This window comes from Nelusetta ayraudi, unplaced genomic scaffold (genome assembly GCF_046127955.1).
Source record: "Nelusetta ayraudi isolate G7.1 ecotype Tasmania unplaced genomic scaffold, CSIRO-AGI_Nayr_v1 ptg000136l, whole genome shotgun sequence".
Taxonomy (NCBI): domain Eukaryota; kingdom Metazoa; phylum Chordata; class Actinopteri; order Tetraodontiformes; family Monacanthidae; genus Nelusetta; species Nelusetta ayraudi.
Genome location: NW_027466186.1, coordinates 1616402 through 1641564, shown reverse-complemented (window position 1 = coordinate 1641564; position 25163 = coordinate 1616402). Strand labels below are relative to the sequence as shown.

Sequence of the window (25163 nt, the reverse complement as noted above, 5' to 3'; positions counted from 1 at the left end):
TTTTTCTTTTTTATTACAAAAGGGTTTGTGTTTTGAACAAGTTGCTGTAAAATTATTAGTGACACTCATCTACAGTTTTGTTCTTTCTAAATTAGACATCAGAATGAGTGCTGGGCATAGAAACATTTACAGTACAGAAAGTTCAGGGTGCATAGCAATAGAAGAGAATTTAGGCTATTGCGTGTTTACAGTATAGTACATGGCAACCTCTTTTAAACATGACGCACTGAGGCAAGGAGAAAGAGACACTTCATCTTCTCACATATGTATAAAAGAAAGAAGAGATTTACAAAAAGAGTCCTTTAGACAAATGCATAGAATGCACATCAGCTACATGAGCTACAGGTTGAGTAACATACGCAGTACTGGGACACTGCTGATGGTAAACAGCAAATCATCGAAAGCTTTCTAGTGAGACCAGAGTTAAGGCCAGGCGGCGTGCAACACTTACAGCCTGTTCAGCAGACCGATGGTCAAGCTGCAGTTGCTTCAGAGCCTTTTGGTTTCTTCTGATTCACAAAGGAACATACATGCTTACTGTGTCGTAGAGAACAATCCAAAAATAAGCAGGATACGATTTCTAAAACGCAGACAAGTAGAATTGGACTGCGTTTGGGGAAAGATACAGAAAAAAAGAAGGTAGAATTTTATGGCAAGCTAAACTAGACGTCCTGACGTGGCCTCCAGTGCCGTCTCATGAAGCGGCCGCCCTCTTAGTCAGTCCCAAATCTCAAATTGCCCAATTGTTCAGAGCTGGACACAGAAAAGTGCATTTTTACGAAAAGAAAAATGTGCTGGACAAACATACTTTCCCATCAAGTACAACGTCAAAAGAACTACATATCACAGTAACGCTGCAAAGACAGAAAAGCATCCATACATCCAAAGGAGGAACCAGGCCTGAGAAAATAATCTCTACTAATCACCCCAACTTGTCCAACGTCAGTGCATTGATACGATCAGTTTCCAGTGTCCCAAACACCTTCAGAGTAAATATTAACAAAACACATAGAATTTGAAAAAAAAAAAAAAAATGGTATCAAGACAAAAATGATGTGGTCCTGCCAACAACATCACCGTCAAATATCTTAAAGTTGAAGGACAGCAGACCAGACCCTTCACTTACGCATGGTTTTGGTTCATTAAATCTTTTAAAAGCTAATATGGGACACCGCTATAAACCATCTACAAATGGCCTTTTGCTGTATGTTTGACAACAGCCACTGTCGCCCGCCTCCTGCTCGTTTTAACAACCAGAGTGGAACAACAAGCTGGAAAAGAAAAATCTGCTTTGAGTACGTTTCTGGTTCTCATGCAATACGGATTCATGCAGAACATTTCCTGGACCTACTCTCTACATAGTCAGATGCTACTGAATGAAATGCAACAGGAGACAAACAAAAACTTTTATCTGGCTTCTGGACTGAACTCCTTCAACTTTCAGGACAGAGAAAACGTTGATATTCGCTCACAGTTACAGACCCTTGAGCATCACCCCAGGCGACCTTTGCTGTACTTCACCGTCCCTGACAGCTTTTGTTTTTGACCACTTCTGCTTATCGCTCTTGTTTTGGGGTCCCGAGGCTGTGTTTGGGTTCGCTGCTGCAGCAAGCACACAGTGCTCAGGGCCAGGAGTGATCATGTGGGCAGCTTCTCAGCTTCATCTGGAGGACACACTGGATGCATAAACAGACAGAGGGATGAATCACCAGCTAGAGTCACGTGTTACTTTGGTTGTTTGCGAGAGCTGCCGTTGGTCCATGGCAGGTTTCCCTCGAGGCAGCTGAGTTCACTTGTCTCACCTGGTGGCGAGGGAAGGTTGTCCTCACACGCTGTGACAAACTGGAGGTCGGACTCCAAAGCGGCGATGGAGCTCCTGGGACGGATGCAGCGGTCTCCAGAAAAACTTCTTCGAAGTAACGCCTAAAACGACATTGAATGAAGAATACTAAGGTAATTATTTTTACAGTGACTTTTATTCAGCAATTCATAGCAAAAGACAAGAATTTACAGAAACTTCATTTTTTCATCCATCTCTAACCCCCATACATACATACAGTATGTCTACTCTCCTGTGGCCAAGGAAGGCCACAAGTAGCAGTAGCAAAGTACTCAAACACTAATGTTAATTCCAGTTCCAAAATGTGCTTCGTTGTGCCAACCAGGCAGCCAGTAGAATGCAACAGTGAGCCATAAATGAGTGTGACCATTGGATTTAGGTATTGTCCTTATCACATTTAAGTATAATGCAGCGTCTTCACGGTTAGACTCGAAACGCGAGCCATGAAACTTCAAAATTCAAAAACCTCTTTTATTGAATTCACACTCAAAAGCTTCCTTACCTTGCGTGTCATGGGGCTGGTGGGGGCAGAGGCACTGCTGTAGAGGCTCAGGCTTGAGTTGGATCGACTAACAGTGAGACCTTTCGAGGTGCTTCCTCCAGGGGACAGGTACTTCTCCTTGATCTTCAGGTTGGTCCTGCCTTTCACTGTTGGGGGGGCACAGCAGGAATTTGAGGGGAAACTTTCGAAAAGTGTGGCATAAAATGATAAAATAATATGTCAAATGTTGAAAAAATGTCAGAATGTCATAAAAGTTTTGTTTTTTTTTTTTTTTTTGCAAGAAAATAGTGAAGAGCATTGTGAATTGGCACCTCTGCAGGGATCGTTCTTAACCAGGAACTCATCCAGAGCGGTCCAGCCCCCTCCCACCCGGACCATCAAGGTGCTGCGCAGGATACGGACCATTCGCAGCTGTTGGGAATCTCCAAACTGCAGGACAATAAATTGCAGTTTATAGCTGTTCAACAACTTGTTGAAGCACTTCAAGTTGTCGTCCTCTTAAATCTGACTGACATTCTAATAAATCTTTAGGGGTAAAGTTTGGCAATTTTCCCAATTTGTCTATTGCCATAATCCCTACAGTCCTATGAGTAGGTACATTCTCTTTCATTACCAGCATCTGTTGTTTTCATGACAGTGGAAAGGGAATAGCCACACTAAACATATGCTTTTGAAATCACCCTGCCCAGCAGGTATGTTTGGAAAGTAGTTGCAGCTATGTGTTTCTCTTGAAAACCCTCAATCACATAATCTTAATCTCCCAGATCTCAAAACAACAGGCACTGGTGATTAGAGGGAATGTACATCCTCAACAGGCAAATTTGCCAAAATGTTGAAGTACCCCGTTAAGATTCTACATACTGTGAATAAATGCACTTAATAAAAATGACTCACCCTGTATCTGTTGGCACTTATTTGCTCCACTTGGAACCTCTTGGGACAGTTGCACTGTGAAACCTGTCGACTCACCTTAAAAAAGGGTGAAGCAGTGGAGAATGAATGTCAAGCGTGTCAGGATATATATGTGAACGTCAAACTATCCGCATGCACTGCGAAATTCTCACCTCCTCATTGATTTGGTCGGCGTCCAGTGTTTTCCTATAGGGGTCTCTGCTAGGGTGAAGAGCGCTCACAAACTCATAGTAGTCAATGAAACCGTCACTGTTCATGTCAAAGATGTTTGCCACCGCATTCATCTCCAGCGAGTTTGTGGGAAATTCTACACAAGGGGAAATTTGATATGATGTAATGACATAATTTCTCAAGCCTGTTAATTCACCATTTCAAAATGCTTGCATTTTATGGATGTGTAATGAAGTTGAAAATACATCAGCAAACATCAGCAAAAATCACTCAGTGAAAAAACTTTGTTTTCTCTATCTGTGCCTTGTTTCTTTCTTGCTCTTCCTTTGCTTGCTCATGGGTGAGTCAAGTCAACAGAAAAGTACAGAAAACGAGCCACCAGCTCTCAGAAAATACAAAAATACAAAAAAAAAAAAAACAGAATTTAAAAATCGGTAGTATTGGTTGTCGGCAACACACAATATCGGATGTTGGTATTGGTCAGGAATAGAATTATGCATTGATAATCTAATTTAATGCTCATTTCAAAACCAATGCGTAACATTTGGCTCTTACTAGAGGCAAGGACGTAATCGATGAACTCCCTGTGGCTGATGCGTCCGTCCTGGTCCCGGTCGATACTGCGGAACACGTCCAAGATCCGCGACTTCAGGTGGCTGATCCACTGCATGTAACGCTTTCGCCAGATATTGAAGTCAAAGTTTGCAAATTCTTCCATCTGTTGGAAAAAAGAATGCAGCATTAGCGTTAGTATACAAGCAATGGGTTAGAGAGGAAGATTTTTTTGGGGGGGAATAAATAAAATAAAAGCGCATGAACCTCTTTGAGCGCTTGCTGGTGTTGCTCCAGGTGTTTCTGTCTGGCCACAGCCAGCAGCCAGAGTTTCTGCCACTGACTGATCAGCTGACTGAGCTCTGGGGTGTGGGGTTCAAGGTGCTCCAGGGGAACTGGGACAGCAGGCTGCATCTTCAGGTTGCTCCTCCTCTCTGAGTGGAGAGGAATCAACATAGAGATCAGAGAGGAGCTTTTCGAGATTCTAGCTTTACCACAAAGATCTTAAATCACGCCTTGAAAGACGTACTTGTCAGCGGCCGTTTGCTGGGGGAGATCGTCGGTTTTGAAACCCTCTTGTGCTTGCAGGACTTTGTGGCACGTTCAACCTCTGGAAACTTTTTATTTAACTCATCCATGAAAACCTGAGGAGAAGAAATGGAGTAATGCAGTGGCAGCAACGATCCTTCTTGATTTGGGAAGTAAAGGACAGTTTCACTGTAATCGAGCTCGACATCAGATGGTCACCGCATGTTTACTTGTGTAAATAAAATGTATCATGAACAGAGTAATTAGCGCACAAATGTGAATATTTTGCGACAAAGCAAAGGCTGGTCAACGTCGTCATTGATTTAGAAAACAAACATGACAGCATATCTACGTTTGGAGCAATGCCTTCAAATATGAAAGGGAAAGAAAACAGAAAGAGCAGCCTGTGGGGAACTGAAATTAGAGGAGGGCAAAATGACTCATCCACACAATGCCAGTTGTCTCAAAAATAAGTTCGGCAAACGTTACGTTTTTCACAAGGATTTAAAAACACTTCAACTCGAGAGGCGTGTTCACACCAAACGCGACAAGAATGCAGCAAGAATACACACTAAGTCAATGTATCTGGTCAGAGGCAGATGACGGCCCTCTGGAGTATGGATCTGCTCTAGGTTTCTTCCCACAGGGGAGTTTTTCCTGGCCACTGACGCACTTTGCTGGCTCTGGTTGGTTCCTTTTTCTCTGATTGTACAAAGCGCTTTGAGACATCTTTGGATGTGATTTAGCGCTGTACAAATAAAATTTGATTGAGTGATTGATACACACGTGATTACTCACAATGTGACTAAAGGTGACATAGTTCATCACATGAAGTTGTAAAAAAAACTTTTGGGTGACTACGCCTAAAACACGATCTAGTTATGATGATAAGATGCAACACTGATGTTTCTTGCGATTACGTTTCGCTTGTCGTGTTAACTTGCGGACTGAAAGGTTGATTTAACTGTAAAGTAAAACCCCACCTTCAACCATCACTGAGTGCATGCACACCTCGCTTGGCAGGTTTTCTTAGCACACAGGCAACAAAGCCAAACTTGTAAGCAGTCCCTGGGGTGCAGTTAAAAGTAAGATAAAGAAAGTCAGTGAAGTGGAGAAAAAGTCGTACCAAGTGCTGCTCGATAACTTCCTGGATCTGCTCTGTGCTCTCCGCCAAAGGTTCCTGGTCTCTGATGGTGAGGGACTCCTCCGCTGACGAGATCCAATCCAGGAGCCTCTGAATTTCCTCCCTCTCTTCCTCCAGTGCTGCCAGACTGCCCTGGATCTTCTGACCCTGCTGCTGAGCCCACGTCTGAACCTGAGCAGGAAGAACAGACTTCCCTTTCAGATTTTGTCCAATTAAAGCCTTTTTTTGTTTCTTTTCAAAAACATTTTTTTTTAAAATATATCTTTGTCATTTTGTGCAGGCACGCACCTCCTCGTAGCGGGTTTTGGTGACACTGATCCAAGACTTGAGAGTGATTATGGAGTCTGGGTGACAGGAGGCCAAGATCTGCTCACCCAGACAGTGAATGTTCTGCAACTCTGTTGCCTGACTCTGCAAAGCTTCCATCGATTCCTTTCAAAGGGGCAAAGAAAATAACATGTCAAGCAATTCAATCCCATGTGTATTGAGTCCTTGTCTGTGTGGCATTGAAACAACATGGATCCATTCACTACAAGTTTACTACAAAAGCAGTTTTCCTTTGACTGTTTGGATGGGTTTAAGCTTACGTTCACATCCAACCTGCTTAACAACCCAATCAAGGGTAATACTGCTTGTTGTTTTGCAGCAGACCCCGCAGGGTGAAAAAGAGGGGTTACGCATCACACTTTGCTGACCTTGTGCTGCTTGTGGAAAGCCCTGAGAGTGTCCTCCTCCTCCGGTATCACCCCATACTTCAGGACCCTCTCTGCCTCAGCGAGGCACTCCATGAAGGAGTGGACAAGGCCGTCAAACTTTTCCGCCTGAGAGCAGAAATACACACAGGTTATCTGGCAATCCATCTGTCCGTCCGTCCATCCATCCATCCATCTACTCAACCATTCATCCATCTACTCATCCATCCATCCATGCATCCCTCCACCCACCCATCCAACCATCCATCCATCCATTAAACATCCATCAATCCATCCATCCATCCATCCATCCATCCATCCATCCATCCATCCATCCACCTGCTGAAGCGCAGCCTCGAGCCTGTCCTGCTTGCTGACTGACAGTTTGCACACGGCCTCCCAGCGGCACTCCAGTTCATCCATCTGCTCCTGCAGCCAGTGGGCATCAGCCGTACTGCTTCGGGTCAGGTCCCTCACAGACCTCTTCAGGGTCCGAATGCACCCAGCTCGCTTCCCTAGTTCCTTCTGGAAAGCCTAGGAGGGAAAGAAAAAAAATAAAAAGCTAGCTTTTACAGGCTATAAACAGAAGAAGAAGAAGAAGAAGAAGAAGAAGAAGAAGAAGCAAACTACGTAAACAGTACATCATCTCTATGACCACTTCTGTCGTCACTACCTTGTGTTTGTCTATCAGGTTGTGCACCATGTCTTTGTCTCCACCAACGGGAACATCATCGGCCAGCTGGGGTTCGGCTCTGTACAGCCAGTCATTCAAGGCCTGCAGGGCGTCGGTGAACCTTCCAGAGAACAGCAGCGCTTCCTCCAACTTGTGCTGCCTGAGAGGTGCAAAAAAATACAAGCGCTGGATAAACATGGAAAAGCTGCATTTGTCTCTCAGAGGATGCATCACCATTACCATAGCAGTGTCCTACCTCTCCATGGACTTGCCACTGACGGTGTCCCACGTGTCTTTGAGTTCAGCCAGTAGATTTTCCAGGTGCTGCCTGTCGTGGCTGGTCTGGGCCCTCTCGTGGAGGTTGCGTCCGTTCTTTGACGTGGCTTCATACATGGGCCTCTTTGACCTCAGAAGCTTCTGGAATTCCTGATGACCAATTAAAAAGTGTGGGTGAAACTATCTAGCACCAAGTTAGGCCCGTTGCATTGGCTACTGCACCTTCTGCTCAGTCAGCTGCTGCTTGATCTCCTCGTGGGATACGGCAATCTCTTTATGTGTGTCCAATGTCTGCTCCACCTCCGTCATCCAGTCCAGTAGGAGGCGCCATGATTCATTGAACTGAAATGTGCCATATGAGACAGGTATGAATTCGACCCACAGATAGGGTAAGACAAAGGCAAAGACGATTTAAAGAGGATATGAATCTAGACTGAGAACGGTAGTTATTAATACGCAGTTATTAGAAGGTCCTGGAAATGTGCCTTCAATCTGAATTTAAGAAAAAAATAACCCTATACCTGTCTGGAACTCTTCTTGACTTCCTCCAGCATTCTGCCTCTCTCTGCTACACGCTGCTGGAGCTTCTTGTAGCGGTCCTGGACGGCCATGATCAGGTTATGGATGACGTCACAGTCCTCCTTCCTGCTCATCTCGGTGAGCCTGTGAGCCGTGTTCTCCACTGAGTTCTTCACCTCACCGTAATCGTTCACCTCACTCAGCAAAATCTGACAGACAGACAGACAGACAGACAGTAAGCGGACTAATTCTCATCAAGGGGGTAATCTGAGATCAGAGTGTGAAAATGCCTACCCTGTGGTCCTGTAGCTGAGAGCAAACTGTATCCAGAACAAAGCTGGGAGCAGGAAGAAGACCAATAGACTCTTCACACTTGTTCATCTTCAGGAGAAGTTCCTGGATGCTGCTGTGGAAATCTTTGGCAAGGCTCAGTCCCTCTGTCAATTTTGCCTGTTGGATGAGAGAGGGAGGACGGTGCAGGACTCCAGTTTAATCACATCATCGTATTACGCAAACTTTTCGGTTTTTTTTCTGCATCTTGAAAAGTCTGTAATTTCCTTATTTGCTGCGTCCCCATGTCAGAAAATAGGAAGCTAAAAAAACAACAACAAAATCAGCTTGTGATGTCACTAGGGGAACTGATACCACACTGATACCTCTCCCATGTTTGTTTTGACAAAACCTCCTCCCAAGTGGGCTGCCTTGTTTTTATCCCTTCCAGACAGGGACATGGTACCAAAGAAAAATTCACATTAAGTTACATTAAGTGGTCCTGTTCCCTCCTTGAAGAAGTAAACTAAAACACTTTTAGCTTGTAGTTAAGTACAAGTGTGTCAGTATTGCTATTCTAAGCATCATCCTTTCTGAAAGTTCATTGATCATGTTCCATGTTCTAAGCATGTTACAATTTGTCATCTCAAAAGCTTCATTACACTGTCTTGTATGTGCGACCTTCACTTTTACCAGATTACACGTAGCGTTTGAATAGAGGTCAATTGACATCTGTAAGAAAAATGCATGACCTTCCGCTCCTGGATTTTGCTGTACACGGATGCCCATTTCTGCTCAAGGATAGACAAGCTGTGCTCAGTGCTCGAGCCGCGGACCACGTTGCTGCTCTCCAGCATCCTGTTGACGGCGTTCTTCACATCCGTGTACGTGTGGAGCTTTGAGTCCATCTCAGTGCACAACTCCTTTTGCAAGTGAAAAGACAGGCAGGATTTAGTGTATCTGTTGGATACTTGATCATCTTGTCAATGCGGTCAGTACAGAAGCTGCGTCCGACTTTACCAAGTGCGCAATGAGCCTTTCACTTGCAGAGTCGGGCATTCCCCAAGTGGTTTTGGAGGAGGACAGCCTCAGGTCAGTGTTCTCCAGCCACTGCAGAAGATCCTGAATCTCCATTGTGACGTCTTGTACCTATATGATAAAAAGAGAGCAACTTGTTTTTACTTACCTGTGCGTAAAATTGGCATGCGCTAGAGCCTATCCAAGCATTCATAGAGTGAAAGTGTGGGACAACATGGGGAAAGAAATGCCTGTTTTATCACAAGACCAGTACAGAGAGACGTACAACTGTCCTCAACATAACTACAAGTCTCCAATTAACCAAGCATGCATGTATTGTTGGGAGGAAGTCAGAGTAACTAAAGGTAGATAAAGATGAACCCAAAACAAAGACTGTCCACTTTGGTTGTCATTGTTCCATGGCAAATGGCAGTAAAAGCGACTTTCATAAGTCTTTTCCGCCTTAGCTATAAACACAAGGGGGCGCCGTCACACAACGACAACAAAGCATGGAGCTATCCAAGCGTTGCGCCACTACATTAAAACTTTGTCACGTTGGTAGCAGGTGTAACTCAGCGGAGAACTGGATGGACTCCCCACCTGACTCAGCCTGTTCTCCAGCTCCAGCTGCCTGCGTTCCGTCTCACAGCGGACAAACTCCCAGCTGTCGTTGAGTTGCTCCAGCCGCGACTGCAGACCATGGGGGCTGTCCCCAGACCCCACCTCAAGCAGGGCTCTGCCCGCCTGGTTCAGGGACTCCATGGTGCGAACATGTGACATGACATCGTTACGCAACACCTTGAAGAGTGAAAAGATCAGAAATACATAAAATGTTGTGCCTAAAATCAGATGAATCTTATTCTTCTCTTTTAGCCTAAAATGTTAGCAGTTACCTAAAATGATTTGCTAGACATACTGTACTGCATTAACGTCACCACAAACCTTGTGTTTGGCCAGTTCGATTTCACAGGCCTGCAGGTCGATGCTGATTGGCTGGCTGCCCTGCAGTTGGTCGGCAGTCCTGGAGAGCCACGTGTGGAGCTCATCCAGTGTGTTTTGGAACTGACCCAGACCCAGTAGCGCGCACTCCAGTTGATGCTAGTGGAAGGTATGAATATATACATATATTTGTAGATAGCTATGACTTTTTAACAGTTTTCTTTTTCTAAATGAGGGAAACTCTTTACATTCCCACCTGTCTGCCAACAGTTTCTGACTCCAAGCTGTCCCAGCGCTGCCTGAAGTCACACAGGGGTGAGATGGAGCCTGGACGCTCCGAGCCTGGTGACAGCCGGCACACAAAGCGATGGTTCAGGCTTTCTATCTCGATTTTCTTCTGGTAAAGTTCTCGCTTGAATCCCTGAGAAAACATAAACAGGAGAGGTGAATTACAACCACCACAACTGGACTTATGTTTTGTTAGGGTATATCCCAATGATCAAACCAAAAAAAGAAGTGATTCTCTCTATGATGCCATCATCAGTTTGAACAGACATTATTGCACTTCAGTGCAAACAGAAACTCACCTTGAGATCACACAGCTGCCCTTTGACTGATTCCAGGTCAGTTCCAACCATGAACTCCTCAGTGGATCTGAGCTCAGCTGACTTCAACCACTCAAAGAGACCCTGCAAGTAAACAACGTTTGGGTTATGCTGCACTTGTTCGCAGGAAGGCATGAAAACATGTAACACTGTCGATAAATCAGGTTTATATAACCATTTTTGGACACACACCTGCATTGTGTCTTGATACTGCAGAGCCATCTGCAGGGACTCCTCCAGCTTCTTGTTGCAATCAGTCCACACTTTGCTCAGGTTGTTCCAAGTGCAATAAAGCTTCACAGAGACATTTAAGTTAGCCAACGCGATGTCATGACCTCAAGTTAATTTTTTTGATTTAATTCTTCGACTCACTTCATCAAGACTCTTTGTCACATCTGGTTTGTCTATATCCCCGCATGCTGACATAAGTTCCATTCCCAAAAGCCCCAAGGTGTCAAGATCCACCTGTAAGCTGTCAACGTCCTCCCTGAGAGTCTGAAGGGCAAAGGAATGGAAAGGGTTCTGTGTTATCCTTTATGGTGTATGCAGTTTGTGTAGATTTCTGAAAAGTTTCCAGACAAACCTGCATGGTTTCAAGGCTTTGGCGGATTGTTTCGGAGTCTGTCTGACTAGCATTTAGATCCAGAACTGCTTGCTGAGATTCAGCCAGAGCAGCCGTGACATCGCTGATGTCACTCCAGAACTTTAAGGATAAATCCAGGAGTTTCAGTAGCCAGGCTTCCCTCTCCTGAGCCTGAGACTGGGTCTCGTTCCACATTTGGGAAAGGTTGGACACGCGCTCTTGAATTGCTGACATCAGCAGATATAAGAACAAGTTAGTTTAGGATAAAATTTCCTTCATTGGTAATTGTAGAAATGCTGTGGCCCAATATGCCCACCTTCCTTGGTACTTAAACTTAAAAATAGTTTTATTTGCTTTTTTTCAAATTAAACCACAGCTGTTTTGTGTCTCTGAAACATACTGAAACATACATCTGTATCTTTATTCCCATTCCCTTCTATTACAAAAGGTGGTGCATTACCTGTGCCTACGGACCCATCACCATTTGCCTGGGTGTTCGCCACCAGATCATTCGCCTGTGCTTTGACACTGCTGAGGCCCAGCTCCAGCTTGGAAAGCTCCGCCAGGGTGTGCTTGTTGTCGTGCAGCTGCTCCTGGATCCTCGGAGTGAGGCACTGAAGAGGGCTCGGAGCCTGTAAACGGCTGCGAAGCCTCTCAAGACTCTCTTTGAGGAGGGTCGTCCTCTCGTTCAGCTGCAGGTGCAGGAGAATGTGTTCAACTGTTCTTTTGCGTCTCTAGGCAAGTTTTGGGAGCAATTTCTGCAGCGGCCTGTGTTGTTACCTGAGCGAAGCGAGGCAGCGACTCTTCGAGGACAATGGCAGTCTGTCTGACCCTCTCTCTGATGGCCTTGTGCTGTTCCTCAGCTTCTGCAGCCTTTTGGCAGAACTCTTCACCTTCAGTGGGGTTGAGCTCTGACAAACGCTTGGCCAAAGAGCACAAGCGTGCAATCAGAGGCCGGTGCTCTGCGATAGACTCCCTCAGACCCTTGAAATGGCGAAAGAGGAGAAATGGTGACTTCCAAGTCGAAACATCCATTTTAGTTCAGTAACCGCAGCAGCAGGGGCAATTAATGAAGAATCAAACTGTGTACGTTCTAATGGTCAGTCAGACCTAAGGACATGTGTGGAGCAATGCCCCAGTCAGGAGGGATTATCTTATATCTATAAGGTCAACTACCTCCGGACAAAAGGGATCATTTTTCTGGATGAATCTGGTGGCAGATTGCAGAAATCTCAAAAGACTTCTTTGTGAAGCCAAACAAAAAGGAGACAAAGGGGGAAAAAAAGGAGAGTCTTTTTTTCTTCTACCTGTAAAAGGTCCTGTTGTTCACGAAATGCCTCGTAGCTAACTGTGCTCATTGAGAGCTGGCCAACGAGGGTCTGAGTTTCCTCAAGCCAGGGTGAAACCTCAGCGAGGCTCTCGGAGAACTGGAGGAGAAGCGACTGAGCATGCTCCAGTTGCAGGACCACATGGGAGTTGGTAGCTGAGGCGGTGTTGCATTGTTCCTGTAAGGCCTCCAATGGGGTCTGTCAAGAAAACAGAAGGAAGGAAAAGCAGAACTTAAGTGTTCTCGTTTAGCTTGAAGGGGCGATTTTCATCACTATCAGATACTAAGGTACTACAAAATTGGTATGTTAAGCTCTATAAAACAATTGTGCATTCCAACTTTAAGCATATTAATTTACATTGTGGAAAAGAATATGCAAAAATGAAAGCTTAAAATACCCTTAAATCGCTGCCCTCTCCTTCATCGCTGTACGTCATGAGAATTTCAGCAATCTTCACCATCTTCTCAATGTTGAACCTGTGTTGGAGAATCTCGACGGCCAAAATCTGCCCGGGAACAAACACGAAAAATACTCTTTTCTTTCAACCTCCTCTCTAAAACATCCCCCTGTTTTCAGCAAAGAAGTGAGTGTGACCTCACCTTCTGTTCGTAGAGCTGTTCCGCTATCATTTCCGGAACCAGATGAATGGTTTTCATCTTTTCAAGACCCAGAGCCGTGTCTCTGAACCAAGCCATCTCCTTCACCACTGCCTGCTCCAGCTGAGAAAATACAGCAGAGTCCTTACAAAACGGCACTTAATGAGACATTATGCAGGATTTACTGAAGGAACAGCATGAAATCATTTTGATGGTAGACTGACTTGTAAAGGAGACAATGGTGCCACTGTATTTCTTTCCGCACTGAGCGTCTAATTCTGGGTTATTCTGGGTGAGGGTTGGACCCCCAGCAAAGCTTTACAGCACTATTGAAATTCAGTGCACGTCTGGCATGAGTCTGTTTCGCTCTACTGTACTCTGCAACGCGGCTTTTTGCTTCAGTAGATAATGAATTTTAAAATGGGCACCTTGACAGCATTGGGATGTTAAACCACATAGGACAACACCTTTTTGGCAATATTGTGTTTTAGCGTTAAAAAAGGGTAAAATATAAAACAAAACTATAACAAACAAGTACATATAAAAGTGAAAATAACAAAAAAATAAATAATAAAAATAAGCAAAAAATGAAAATGATGTAATGTAATGTAATAACAATTGTATAAATGCTTATGCTGAATTCGCTGAAAAATGTTTTCAACAATATTAAAGCTATTTCTTGTACCCTCTGTCTCTCAGCTGCACATAATACTGCATCCCCAGCATGCGTCTGCGCTCCTGCAGCCCCCAGGAGCTCCCTCTCAATGCGGCCCAGCCACAGGTGGAGGTCCTCCTGGCTTGAGGTGCAGCGGCTGGAGGCCTCCAGGGCCTGCTCCAGCCTCTGCAGTACATCCAGACTGCTGAGACTCAGCACGGAGCAACGGATGCGCAAGGCGTCCATCTTCTCTTGCACCTGCTGGGCTTCCTCCTCTGAAGCGAAAAACATCGGCAGCAGGGTAAGAGCTACATTCTCGTGAACGTATTGTAAGAGATTATAGGCCTGTTGTTATTATAGTTTTTCTAGCAGATTAGCAAGCACTGCAACGGTTGCTATTACCATTGGGATGTTTACAAATAAACATTTTACAGGATGCATCCATTGGGTGAAAACTAACATTTTTATAACCTGAGTTACTGTGTGTTCCTTGTCTTCCACTGTAAAGTGAAACATTACCTGAAAGTGCTTTCATCAGATCCTGTCCTGATTTCTGTATTTCTCCAAGATCAGCAGATTTGATTTGAATCTCTTCAACGACAACCTGAAATATACATTTTAAAAAACAAATAAGAAGAACATTTTTATCTATTTTTTTGCTTGTTTACGATGCTGTACCCTTAAATCACATATATTTCTAACCTTGGCCCTCTCTGTGGCCTCTGTAAGATGCAACATCACTCTTTCTGCATTGCGTAGCTCTGCTAGTTCCTGCTCCGTAGATATGAACCACTGCTGCATTCGATCCACTCCATCCTGGAAGAGCTGGGCCATGGGCAAAATGAGCTCCAGACTGGCTCTCCTGTCAATTAGACGACAAGTGGACTGTTGTCACACAGTAAAAGCAAACCACTGCAAGTAATTTAGTACCATTGCTTAAAAAACAAAGCTCACCTCTTCTCAGCCTCTTGTTGCAAAGCCTCCCACCTCTGTTTCAGAGTGGAAAGCTTGGCATCTGCCGTCTCCCCTTCCTCTCCTGGATGAGCCTCCACCAGTCGAGGCCCCTCCAGCATCATGGAGTCCATGCTGCGCCTCCGGTCTGTTAGGAGTCTTTGCAAAAGCTGTATGTGGGCAAATAGATCAACATCATTGTTTAATTAGCTTTTTTTATATATAGAAGCACAAGGCTGGTGTCGTCTCAAGGGAAGCTGATTAAAACTTCTCAAGACCAACGGAAAGCACCTTTTCTCTGAGTTTTCAAGATGAACAGGTGATATTTTAAAATTTTAATCCCAGTGATCCAACAATCACACAAGGAACAGTAAACCAGTGTCTACAAGTAACGGGAGCTTTAAGGTGAAAAAAAGCTGTGGGTGGTAAATGTCAACAAATGATCGACAGTGTCAACATGCAGCACATTTTTTGGGTTTAACAAATTTCTTTGCAGTGAGAATCCCAATTTGATAAAGCCCTACCCACGTTTGCATGTGTGTGTGTGTGTGTGTGTGTGAGAGAGAGAGAGGGGGGGAGGGAGAGAAAGAGAGAGAGACACACACACACACAGAGGAGGGTAGGTAGGTAGGTAGGTATGTTCTCATGTGTCAGGTTTACATCAGGCTTCCTCTCATCCCAGGAGCCAAACAATGGGTGTGATTATAGGTGAAAGGATACGAGACTTCCCAGCTTTTCAGTTTCCCTTGGAAATCCTCACCACAGACTTGAAAGCTTATTTTAACAATGGGCACCACCCATTTGCCACTGAATAGAGTTGGATTTGTTTTGTCAGAAGCAGCAGCACAGCATTTACCATTGGCTCAACGCATCTGACTACATGTACACCATTTACCTACTTCTGCCACAGGGCTCAGATTTTTCTCACAGATAAAGAATTGAGGTGATATAATGTTGGTGATAACCGACCTTTTGTTCTTGGAGCTGGGCTTTCACCACTTTGACCTCTGAGGATGGGGGTTTTTGATTGGCTGTGAGCTCCTCTATCTCACAGACCCACGTGAGCAAAGCCTCCAGGTTCTGTAGGAAAGTATCAGAATTTGTTGACGCATCCCTCAGCGCCAGGCCCGACCGTGTTCCCTTCAAAAAGACCATGATAAAGCATTCACTTAATAAATAGAGAATGAATAAACAACAGCCATTTATGATCAGCTTCACTGGTGTGAAAAAAGCAGAGCAGAAATGGTTTAAAGAAACAAGCATACCCTCCATTTATCTGGACAGGAATCTTGGTCAGAGCTTGAGTGTCCATCACTTTGGAGCTGGAAAATAAAGCCAATTTTCAGGTTTGACTTCAAAAATTAATCCTGCAAGACCTAACACAGGAAGAAAGCCACACTATTTCTCTAAGAGTCTGTGTAGGAGGAAGAAGTGCATGCTTAAATAAACAGAAGAAGGAATGAAATGGCAAACAGACAAGATGTTTTGTGTTTGAAAGTTTCTATTTGTATCAACCTCAGCGAGTTCCTCTGCGGCACCATTCAGGACTCTAACAGTTCTGGTGACGATGGGGTTTCCTCCTTTATTTCCACGTGGGTACTCGGTCACTTCCACAATTTCGGTGACAATGGTCTCTGTCACTTCGGTCACCTCTGTCACCTCCCTTGGTGGTAAAGTCTTCCAGGGCCAAGGGCTCCCTTCCCTGGAGTCTCTCCTCTGGAAGCTGGCTCTCCTCTCCGCGGCACTCTTGTCGGGGTATGCCAAAGGGGATCTGGTGAACTCTGGAGGCACAGTTCTCCTTGTTAATGTCCCATTCCGTGAAGTTTTGATCGGAGATGGACTGCTGTGCCAGGCATTATCCAAAGTACTGGTGCTCCTGATTGTTGAGGCAGGAGAGCTGCGGAGGGGTTTATCCGAAATTGGAGTACAAGTGTCCTCTTCTCTTTCAAGGTCAATTTCCTGTGCCACCTTGTTACCATCAACCTCTTTTTCCTTGATCGTATCCTCCCCAGCTTTGTCTTTGACAACCACGTCTGGTTGTGCCTCTCCATGTTGCTCCGGAGGCTGCCACTCTCTTCGCCGTTGGTAGCACTCCTTCAGGAAGTCTTCGTCTGACCTGACGTGCTTTGACTTCTGGCCCAGGCAGCTGGGCCGGCTGACGAGGTTACCCATAATCCTTCAGCCCAAAGGCTACTGAAGTAAATGGTGAGGTAAGGCCCCTTGGCCATGCATGCAGAAGATCCTTCAGCTACCTAAAATAAGACAAGGGTGGCTCGTCAAGTGGTCATTGTCAAGTCAACAAGTGCAAGTTTGTTTATGGCAACAAAATACGAACCACTCTGATTTTGTCAGGAAATTAGGTTGGCTTAAGATTCACTAGGTTCTGTTTATAAAAGTTGGCATTGAGGGAAAAAAAAAACATTTTGTTTATGTTTGCACAGTTCCACTTTCTTGGCATTGAGGGCACGAAGAAACTAGAGCAGATATACTTGGCCTGGATTTTCCATGTCCCTTTGTCTTCCGCCAGACCATACACACACACATCCTACTCATCTATCTCACATCATGAACTAGAATATTCAAGGCTTGGAAATCAGTGTGACAGGCTTGTCGAGGATCCCGCTGTTTAGCCTGGCACGGACAAGCTGTGGCAACGAGCCAGCTCTTTCTCTGGACCAGCCCTGGGAAACCCGTTTGGGATCTGATCAAATATGACAGCCATAAAAACGCAGACATCGCCTCATTTCTCCTGGGTGACAACAAGGGAGGGAGGGGTGTGCAAGAACACAGAGTGGCAGGAGACCAAGTGTGGTTGTTGTAGTTCTAAGACACAGCCAACTTCCTGTTTAATATGGAAATGATTATTTAAAGAGGAACTGTTATTTTTTTATTATTATTATTTCTAATGATTTTCACATTGATCTTGATGGCATCCTTGTTCATTTTAAAGCAACAGTAATTTCATCAGTGTCTTGTTTGGCTGAAATTATTCTCATGGGCAGCCCATCTTCTGCCCCTGAACTCAGTCCCTTTATTGTTTTGACAGCGAGGTTAAAGGTGAATATAATTATGTTGGCCTTAAGGAGCTGAGGTGAGCTCATCAGGAGATCACAGGAAGGGTTCTTGTCAAGATCGGGTCCTCCCTCCGAGGCGGGATCCATTCAGAATTACACAGGTCACCTAAGGTCATGCTTGATGACTAGAGACTGTGGGGGACCAATATGGGTCACTAAAGAGGGGAGCGGGATATTTGGCTCGACAAACTAACAAGAAGGACAATATTCATGGAGGCGTCTTATTGCTGTCTGGCTATGGTGGTGTAATCTAATCCAGCTATAAACACATTTATGTTTAACTTGCAGCTCTATTACATTAACCAAAGATTCGGTACATAGACAGTCCACTTCCATGCAAGGCCTTTTGGCGCCTTCTTATTTTTAAACAAGGACTAATTAAGATGTAGCAGCCTTTAACTAAATGAGAATCTAGGAATGACCTAGTTCACCACGATTCCTCGATGTGCTCTAAGTAATTACTCACGTCATGCAGGTCCCTGCAGAGCATATGATGTAGTCAAGAAATCCACAGGGGGAGGACACAGTCACATCAGAGAGCGGTGGCCCAGACAAAGCCCCCTACCTCTCGATCAATGATTACCCAGTTAGCTCAGACCGGCACCCAGCGGTCTCTCAAGGAGGCCAGTGAGTGCCTGTAGCCTAGTTCACATGGGTTAACAACAAAACAGAGAGGGTGTGCCGTGTCTGGTTACCATGCCGCATGTGTGGTCATTTGCCAAATTACACAGTTGCCTCTACAGTGAGCTCATAGCAATAAGCTGAGTCCCATTGGAGCGCACGTGGTACCATAGAGGGAAAGTCAGCGTTATTAAAATAAAAATAAAATATTTTCTCTTTTTTCTTTTCAACAGATACCTGCTAGACTTGGCTACTCACAGACATTGATAAAAAAAGACCAATTCTCTACCCAAATTGGGAACACAACGCCTACACCCTGCCAGAATGAAAGGAAACCACAACAACCCTCTCGGAATGCCCTGAGCCAATATTGAAGACGCGCCTCTCACTTTTTTAGCATAATTATTCCAGCGAGAAAACCTTGATCCAGGGATAAAGCACTCCACCCTTTAACTCATCTGGCGCTTGACCTAACCATCCCATCTCTTAACCCATTTTGAGATGGACCCTTAATTCAACCATGCTCCCTCCCTCCCCACTCACACCAGTGATTTATGGTACATGGCCACAGTCCATTTACTAATGAATTTAATTATAGCCATAGAATGGGGGCTTGTCGATGGTATGGCAAAGTCAAATTGAGACAGAAAAAAAATCTATCCCTGTGTAATTATTTGGAGAAAACCAATGCATGCTAGCGTTACCTACCGAATTCAATTCATATATAAAATCTACACACACTTGTTCATGTCCAAACAGCAGCTTATATGTTTCAAGAAAGCTGTGGGGTCGCATTAGAAGCAGAACAAAGATCATCCATCACAACAGTATGGAGCCCCCTTAATGTTGTGTCACTGCTTTATGCCTGCGCCTATTAGAAAGGATCCTGAAATAGGATTCAGGGTGGAGGGTCTCTAATCAAGGTTGGCAGTTGTGCACTCACCCATGAGACTCACAACATTTTGGGGTGTTTCTCGCACAAGGTCATACGTTCCACCCAAAAACGGTGCGTGACAACGCTACTGTACAAGAAGGAAACGTGAGCATGGCTTTGGCTAACAACTGACAATAGGTACGATTAGATTGGATTAGATTCTAAAATCTGGGTCATGAAGAGTCTTTTCTCCATAAAATGAAAAAAAAAAACTAAGATAGAATGAGTACTTACATCTGAATGATCCATTCACACTGCCTGATTATCATCGCCTCTGGGCTTGTATTTCACACTTGGTATGATATCAAACGATCCCAGAGTGAAAAAATAAAACTTATTCCTGGTCACATGGTTAACCTCAAATACATGAACAGCAAAGTCCAAAAAAGCCAACACTCTCTCCCGGCCAATCCTGGGCTAGTGGCAGTTTTTGGCGGTTTGAAGCTGACGTGAAGCATACTTACCCCGAATCACAGTTAATCCAAACAGCATGAGTAAAGGAATCCAGCCGGTCCTCAATCACCATTCAAAAAGGAGAGAAGGGGGTGTGAGGGTATGTGTGTGTGTGTGTGTGTGTGTGTGTGTGTGTGTGTGTGTGTGGTGGGGGTCCAGCTTTGTTTGCGCATCCTTTGAACGGCCTCCTCGGCACCAACATCCCAAACTGAAGGCTCCTCACACACACACACACACACACACTCCCTCCAACGTGCACTCAATCAAGTCCACTCGTTCACACATGCCCACATCCAAAACACACTTTCCCTACACACAGCCGCACATGCTCTGATAACTCATGCTTTTCCGTTGCCCACAGTCACAGGCAAACAATGTCCTCCTCTCCCCTTACGGAGCAGCACCCCGCCCCTCCCCTTCTCGCCTCCTCACCCCTCCTCTCCCCTCCCCTCCCCTCACTTCACTTCTCCTCCCACCGGCTCTGCTCCTCTCCCTTTCTTCTTTGTTGTGGGGAGCTGCGATAGAGGAATTCCTTCCTTGTTAACGCCGCTGATGGGGTGGTGGTGTGCCCAGATGAAGACAATGTATTTTTTTTTTTTTCCAACGGCTCAGCCGAACTCCCACAGTTCCCGGCCAACTGCGGTTCTCACATTGAGGTCAAATTGTTCCGCGTAACGGCAAGGCGGTGGCAACCCCCGATGCTCCTGCTGCTGCTGCTGCTCAGGTTGCTCCTGCACCAGGCAGCCCGGCGGCACTGCGCCCCCTTTTACCTTCCCCAGGCTTTTTCTCTCACTCTCTGCCCCCTTTCTTGTCCAACAAAGCCCCTCCTCTGGCTCTGACTGTGGCTCAAAAACTCCATGCTGCTTCTGCTTGAAAAATGGGATGGGGGGCAAGTGGGGGTGCTAAAAAAAAAGGGAGAGTTTCTAAAGACCCCTCGGACTGCCCTCGAAACATTCACATGTTAAGTGACAGCTGCCTCAGCCGGTTCCCTCTCGCTCGATGGCAAGCGAGAGAAGTGCACGCTACAAAAGGAGGGACCCACACCCACCCTGCTACCCAGCCACACATGCATTCACCACCCCCCACACACACACACACACACACACACCCTTGCAGCCCCCTCTTCCCCATTCAGTGTGGGCGCAGCAGTCTCCGGAGCGGCAACAAAGACGCCTAATTACTGTAAAACATCTCAGATTACTCTGTAACTCGTTTCAAGGCATCGCAAACCCCGGCCAGTAAATAAGGAGTCTCGAAGAAAACAAACAGGAAAAGAAATAACGGAGCAATGAGAACATAGCACAGTCTTTTTTTTTCTCTGCCTTTTTGGCACGGGAATGCAAAGGACGGACCCCTATGGTGAAATTCTACTCACTATCCATTTCATTAAGTCACAATATTTGCCTTGGAGACGAGGAAAACCAAGCACGCAAACACGATGAGTACAAGCTTATCCTACAATTTGCGCCAGCAGAATTCACACTGTCAATGCCCACAAAGTTCCCCGTGAAAGCGACACGCGCAGGTGCATCCAAAAACCTGAACAAAAGACACGTGAAGGCTGGCAGAATGAACGCTTCAAACCATTCCGCCTCCCTGTCTTTCTCCAGCCGAGCATAAAAAATAAAAAAAAAATCAACCAATTAACTCACTCATCCACCCTTTGCGTGTGGGCATGTACGGTTGTCTCTCTCACACAGTCTCACTGTTGGACACACACGTACAAAACGCGCCCGCATTTGCATGCAGACACTTGCCAGGGAGCCCCCACTTCACTCAGTTGCAAGGTCAGTCACATGCATGCATGCTAGGCTGATTTAAAAGAAAATGTGTTTTGGAAGGACAAACCCATTAACCTCTTTTCTAGTAAAGCTTCTATTTAGTAACATAGAAAACCTGTCATTTTTTTTTAATTTAACAGCCAGTGCAATCAAGATGAACAATGTCAGCGGTGAGTGGGAAGATCTTATCGCACCTCATAAAATATCACATTATCAACATCGCTTGCGCCAGTGTAAAGTGCTCTCGGTGTTGCGTGTGAGTCAATGCAAACACGGTTTACTAGTGCGAAGTGTGTCAGAGGCTTGACCGCTTGGATGTAAGTTCACAGCACAAAGACGTGAGTTTAGAGAGGCGGATACATGCGAAATTGAGCATATGCAAAGGTTAATTGTAGTGTCATAAAGAGGCAAAGCATTCGCATAGACAGTCTGATACTGCATGTTAGTAAAACTTCTTTAGGTGGCAACAATCTGGTGGAAAAAAGAGACAAGACTGACTTCTATTTTTGCTCAACAAACCAACTTCCTTCTCTTCTTTTAAAGGTGATGTAAGGGACCAACCTTTTACTCAATCAATCAATCAATCAATCAATCAATTAATCAAGCACCTTCATTGATATAGCACATTCCATGTTGTACATTGATATATAAAATACATTTATATTGAAGTTAAAAACATAAAAAAAAGATGTACGGATCAGGTACAAATATGAGCATTCAAACAATTGTAAATAGACCTGAGTTGGCTGTTTTGTCAGTCATGCAGACCAGTCTATTAAGTTATTGTCCATTAAGCCTTTTATTGAGTGGCATTGTAAACGCCACTGTCTAAAAACGAAGGACCCCTGTGGTCATAAAAACCAGCTGTTAAACTCTGCCTCACCATGGTGATGCCACTGCTTCTGACCTCTGACCTTTCTCCAGCCACGCCAATTCAAATACAAACCGATGCATGTCAACGTTTCAAATGAAGTATCAAAACATAAGTTGAAAATAATACGTTTTAAAGTCAATAAAACCAACCTTGGTTCTAATCAGTGCAATGCTCTGTGGTGCAACGTGTGAGCGGTCTCTCAGCCAGGTAAACGACAACTCGGCCATGTTTGTTGTAGAAATGCGCAGCCTCGCAGCCACTTCTCTTTTTTGGGTCACTCAGAGAACTAATGTCTTTAGCCGTTTAATGAGCAAGTAGGTCCCACATTCGCCACCCCTCCTTTTATTTCAGTTGAAAGGAGCTGGCAGTGGCGAGGCGCCGCGTTGCCAGGAAGACATTGCTGTTTAACTATGACACCTGATCCCGGCATTCAGCATCCGGCAGCCCCCGCTGTACTAATTAAATGATTTTGCCAAAAATCTCTCCTCTCCATTTCAGCGAAGCCACACACACGGGCTGCACGCTAGTTATTTAAGAGGCAATAGCTAACGTCTTCTAAGGGTGCGGCGCCATGAGCCAAAACTGGGAGAGGAGAAAAAAAATTCTCATCAATCCCGTCTCAGCAGCTCTTATTGTCCTTCCAAACGCGCACGTGATAATGGACTGGACGCCGTTTGCAAGACGAAGTGAGTTTCCAAACGAATGCGATTCTAAACGAGAGTCCGACGGGACCCTAAATCTGATCGCACATCCCGCGTGTCAGAGGCCCAGAGAAAGGGGATTCGTTTTCCCCGACGTGTTCTTCCTCCTCCTCTGCTATCTCTGCGCCTCTGTGCTGCCTTTAAATTAAATAAGACCTCAATGGCTGCTCGACAGAACATGGTAATTAGCCCTCTTCATGAGACATGGAAAAAAAAAGGAGGGGGTCAAACCAGAAAGCTCCATTCAGCATCCGCTCTGTCATTTATCAGGCAAAGAGGTTTCTTCCCCTTTAAAAAAAAAAAAGAAAAGAAAAGAAAAAGAAAACACACACAGTAGATGAAAGGCTTTGCCGGGGCTTCCCCGCCGTCTTCTCCATGCCACGCTGGGCTTCCCGGAGCCTGCAAATCATGGGTGGGGATTCAGCAGCTCAGAGGAAGAGGTTTTCAACTTCATCTTCGGCTTTGTGTTGGATTCAATTGATCGCAGGGAGAAGAAGATTTACGGCTACTTCATTTCACTGGGAACAGGAAGTAGCAGGCAATGAGGGAAGAGGCCCTTAATTGCCATCAAACCAGGGTTGAGGTGTGTGAATAAAAATACCCATCTCATCAATTTTGCATTCATCACAGTTGAGCTCACCCCGGCGTCATGCTTGAAAATTAGCGAGTCTCCTTCAGCAGCCATGGTGACGTCCCGCATTGTCTCGCGCCCGATTTGCTGCAATGAAAACAAGGCTCCTCTCTTGCCGGGAACGTTATTATGACAACGTCGCAGAGCTCGGACGCTTTTTGCTGCCTGTCAGCACGAGCGACGAGAGGATAATAAGGCCCGATCTTTGACCTTGCCTTCCTGGACCTGTTTGGAAGTTGTGTGTGCTTGGGACTTATTTAGGATGCAGCATCTGCTACAGGCTGAGGGAAAACAGAGACCTTTAAGAGACAGAGAGCCTTTATATCAGTGTGAGGGGCAACGTGAGGGGGAGCAGAAAGGAAAACTTTTGACCTCAACCTGACTGCCAAATGAAAAGATGTCTGTTGACTTCTCTTTGACATGTTTAGACAGTTTTTTTTTCTCACCCCAACGGTCGAATGCATTCTAATTTAAAACAGTTTCACTAAATTCAGACCGTAACAACAACGCTCTTATTATAGTCAACAGTAACTGCCAATGGCCTTGTCAGTGGATTCCTCAGTCCATCATTTGCCCTTTGTGATGCCATGACAGGGCAGAGTACCTCAGGGATGCCACTCACAGGTGAGTGAGAACGGCCCTTGCCGTGTCCTCCGTCTCTGCCTTGTTTTTGTTCCCTTCATATGGAGCATGGAAGGAACAACGAAGCATCGTTTAGCAGGAGGCCAAAGAGACATTGCCAAAATATATAAATTAAAAAATGTTCTGGTGACCAGATTCGAGTTTTAGGGCACTAAATTCACAAGTCTGCTTGACGGACGCTATGAAAATTAGTACAAAGAGACTTTTAAGGACTCCTGGTGATAGGAGTTGCTTTTTGCTGGTAGTTTCTGCCTTTAAGATTGTTCATCAGACAGGATTCAACAGGTAAAGGTGTCTGTCTTTGCTTGAAAGATCAGAATTGTGTGCTGCTGAACAAGAATGTATCAAAAGACCTAAGGCCAAGAACTAGGGAATTAAATTTCTAGTTAGGTTTGTTTTTTTCATTGGAAAATGTTCAAATTTTAAGGCCATAACGAGGAACTGAGCTTCCAGAGCATTATGGATACACCAATCATAATCTAAACAAATATTATACTCATGAAAGTCTCCAATTTAAGGCTTCTATGTTTCCCAGCATTCATGGGAAGAAAAAAAAGTTAAAGATGTGCTGGTACATGCCTTGTCTTAAGGAGCAGGTGTGTGCTTGCCCTGAGTGTTTTTGATGGATCTGTGCATTGGGAGGTGGGGGGTGGGTGTTGGTGGAGGGGGGACTCATTCACGCCACTAACTAACGAGTCC

General features: G+C 45.1%; 1 protein-coding gene across 4 annotated transcripts in view; it reads right to left on the bottom strand.

Moving 5' to 3' along the window:
* The window catches only part of macf1b (microtubule actin crosslinking factor 1b), a 28030-nt gene continuing 2867 nt past the window's right edge, over nt 1-25163 (bottom strand). Inside the window, exons 1-40 of one of the 4 annotated variants that reach the window (XM_076012715.1) lie at nt 19847-20232; nt 16269-17005; nt 16019-16075; nt 15723-15893; nt 14757-14923; nt 14505-14664; nt 14322-14406; nt 13833-14077; nt 13151-13270; nt 12949-13056; nt 12531-12749; nt 12004-12207; nt 11684-11915; nt 11224-11450; nt 11013-11135; nt 10833-10934; nt 10623-10724; nt 10292-10456; nt 10039-10194; nt 9697-9894; nt 9100-9228; nt 8832-9002; nt 8104-8259; nt 7812-8018; nt 7513-7632; nt 7271-7440; nt 7015-7174; nt 6681-6875; nt 6345-6470; nt 5938-6081; nt 5632-5820; nt 4507-4621; nt 4245-4411; nt 3981-4143; nt 3407-3561; nt 3237-3311; nt 2654-2771; nt 2343-2488; nt 1803-1923; nt 1-1676 (exon numbers count right to left, since the gene is read on the bottom strand). In XM_076012715.1, coding sequence (XP_075868830.1) covers nt 1639-1676; nt 1803-1923; nt 2343-2488; nt 2654-2771; nt 3237-3311; nt 3407-3561; nt 3981-4143; nt 4245-4411; nt 4507-4621; nt 5632-5820; nt 5938-6081; nt 6345-6470; nt 6681-6875; nt 7015-7174; nt 7271-7440; nt 7513-7632; nt 7812-8018; nt 8104-8259; nt 8832-9002; nt 9100-9228; nt 9697-9894; nt 10039-10194; nt 10292-10456; nt 10623-10724; nt 10833-10934; nt 11013-11135; nt 11224-11450; nt 11684-11915; nt 12004-12207; nt 12531-12749; nt 12949-13056; nt 13151-13270; nt 13833-14077; nt 14322-14406; nt 14505-14664; nt 14757-14923; nt 15723-15893; nt 16019-16075; nt 16269-16925 — 6363 coding nt within the window. In that variant the 5' untranslated portion in view covers nt 16926-17005; nt 19847-20232 and the 3' untranslated portion in view covers nt 1-1638. Of the gene's footprint in view, nt 1677-1802; nt 1924-2342; nt 2489-2653; nt 2772-3236; nt 3312-3406; nt 3562-3980; nt 4144-4244; nt 4412-4506; nt 4622-5631; nt 5821-5937; nt 6082-6344; nt 6471-6680; nt 6876-7014; nt 7175-7270; nt 7441-7512; nt 7633-7811; nt 8019-8103; nt 8260-8831; nt 9003-9099; nt 9229-9696; nt 9895-10038; nt 10195-10291; nt 10457-10622; nt 10725-10832; nt 10935-11012; nt 11136-11223; nt 11451-11683; nt 11916-12003; nt 12208-12530; nt 12750-12948; nt 13057-13150; nt 13271-13832; nt 14078-14321; nt 14407-14504; nt 14665-14756; nt 14924-15722; nt 15894-16018; nt 16076-16268; nt 17006-19616; nt 19824-19846; nt 20233-25163 lie in introns of those variants that run through there. The other 3 variants (XM_076012716.1, XM_076012717.1, XM_076012718.1) reach the window with 3 other exon arrangements.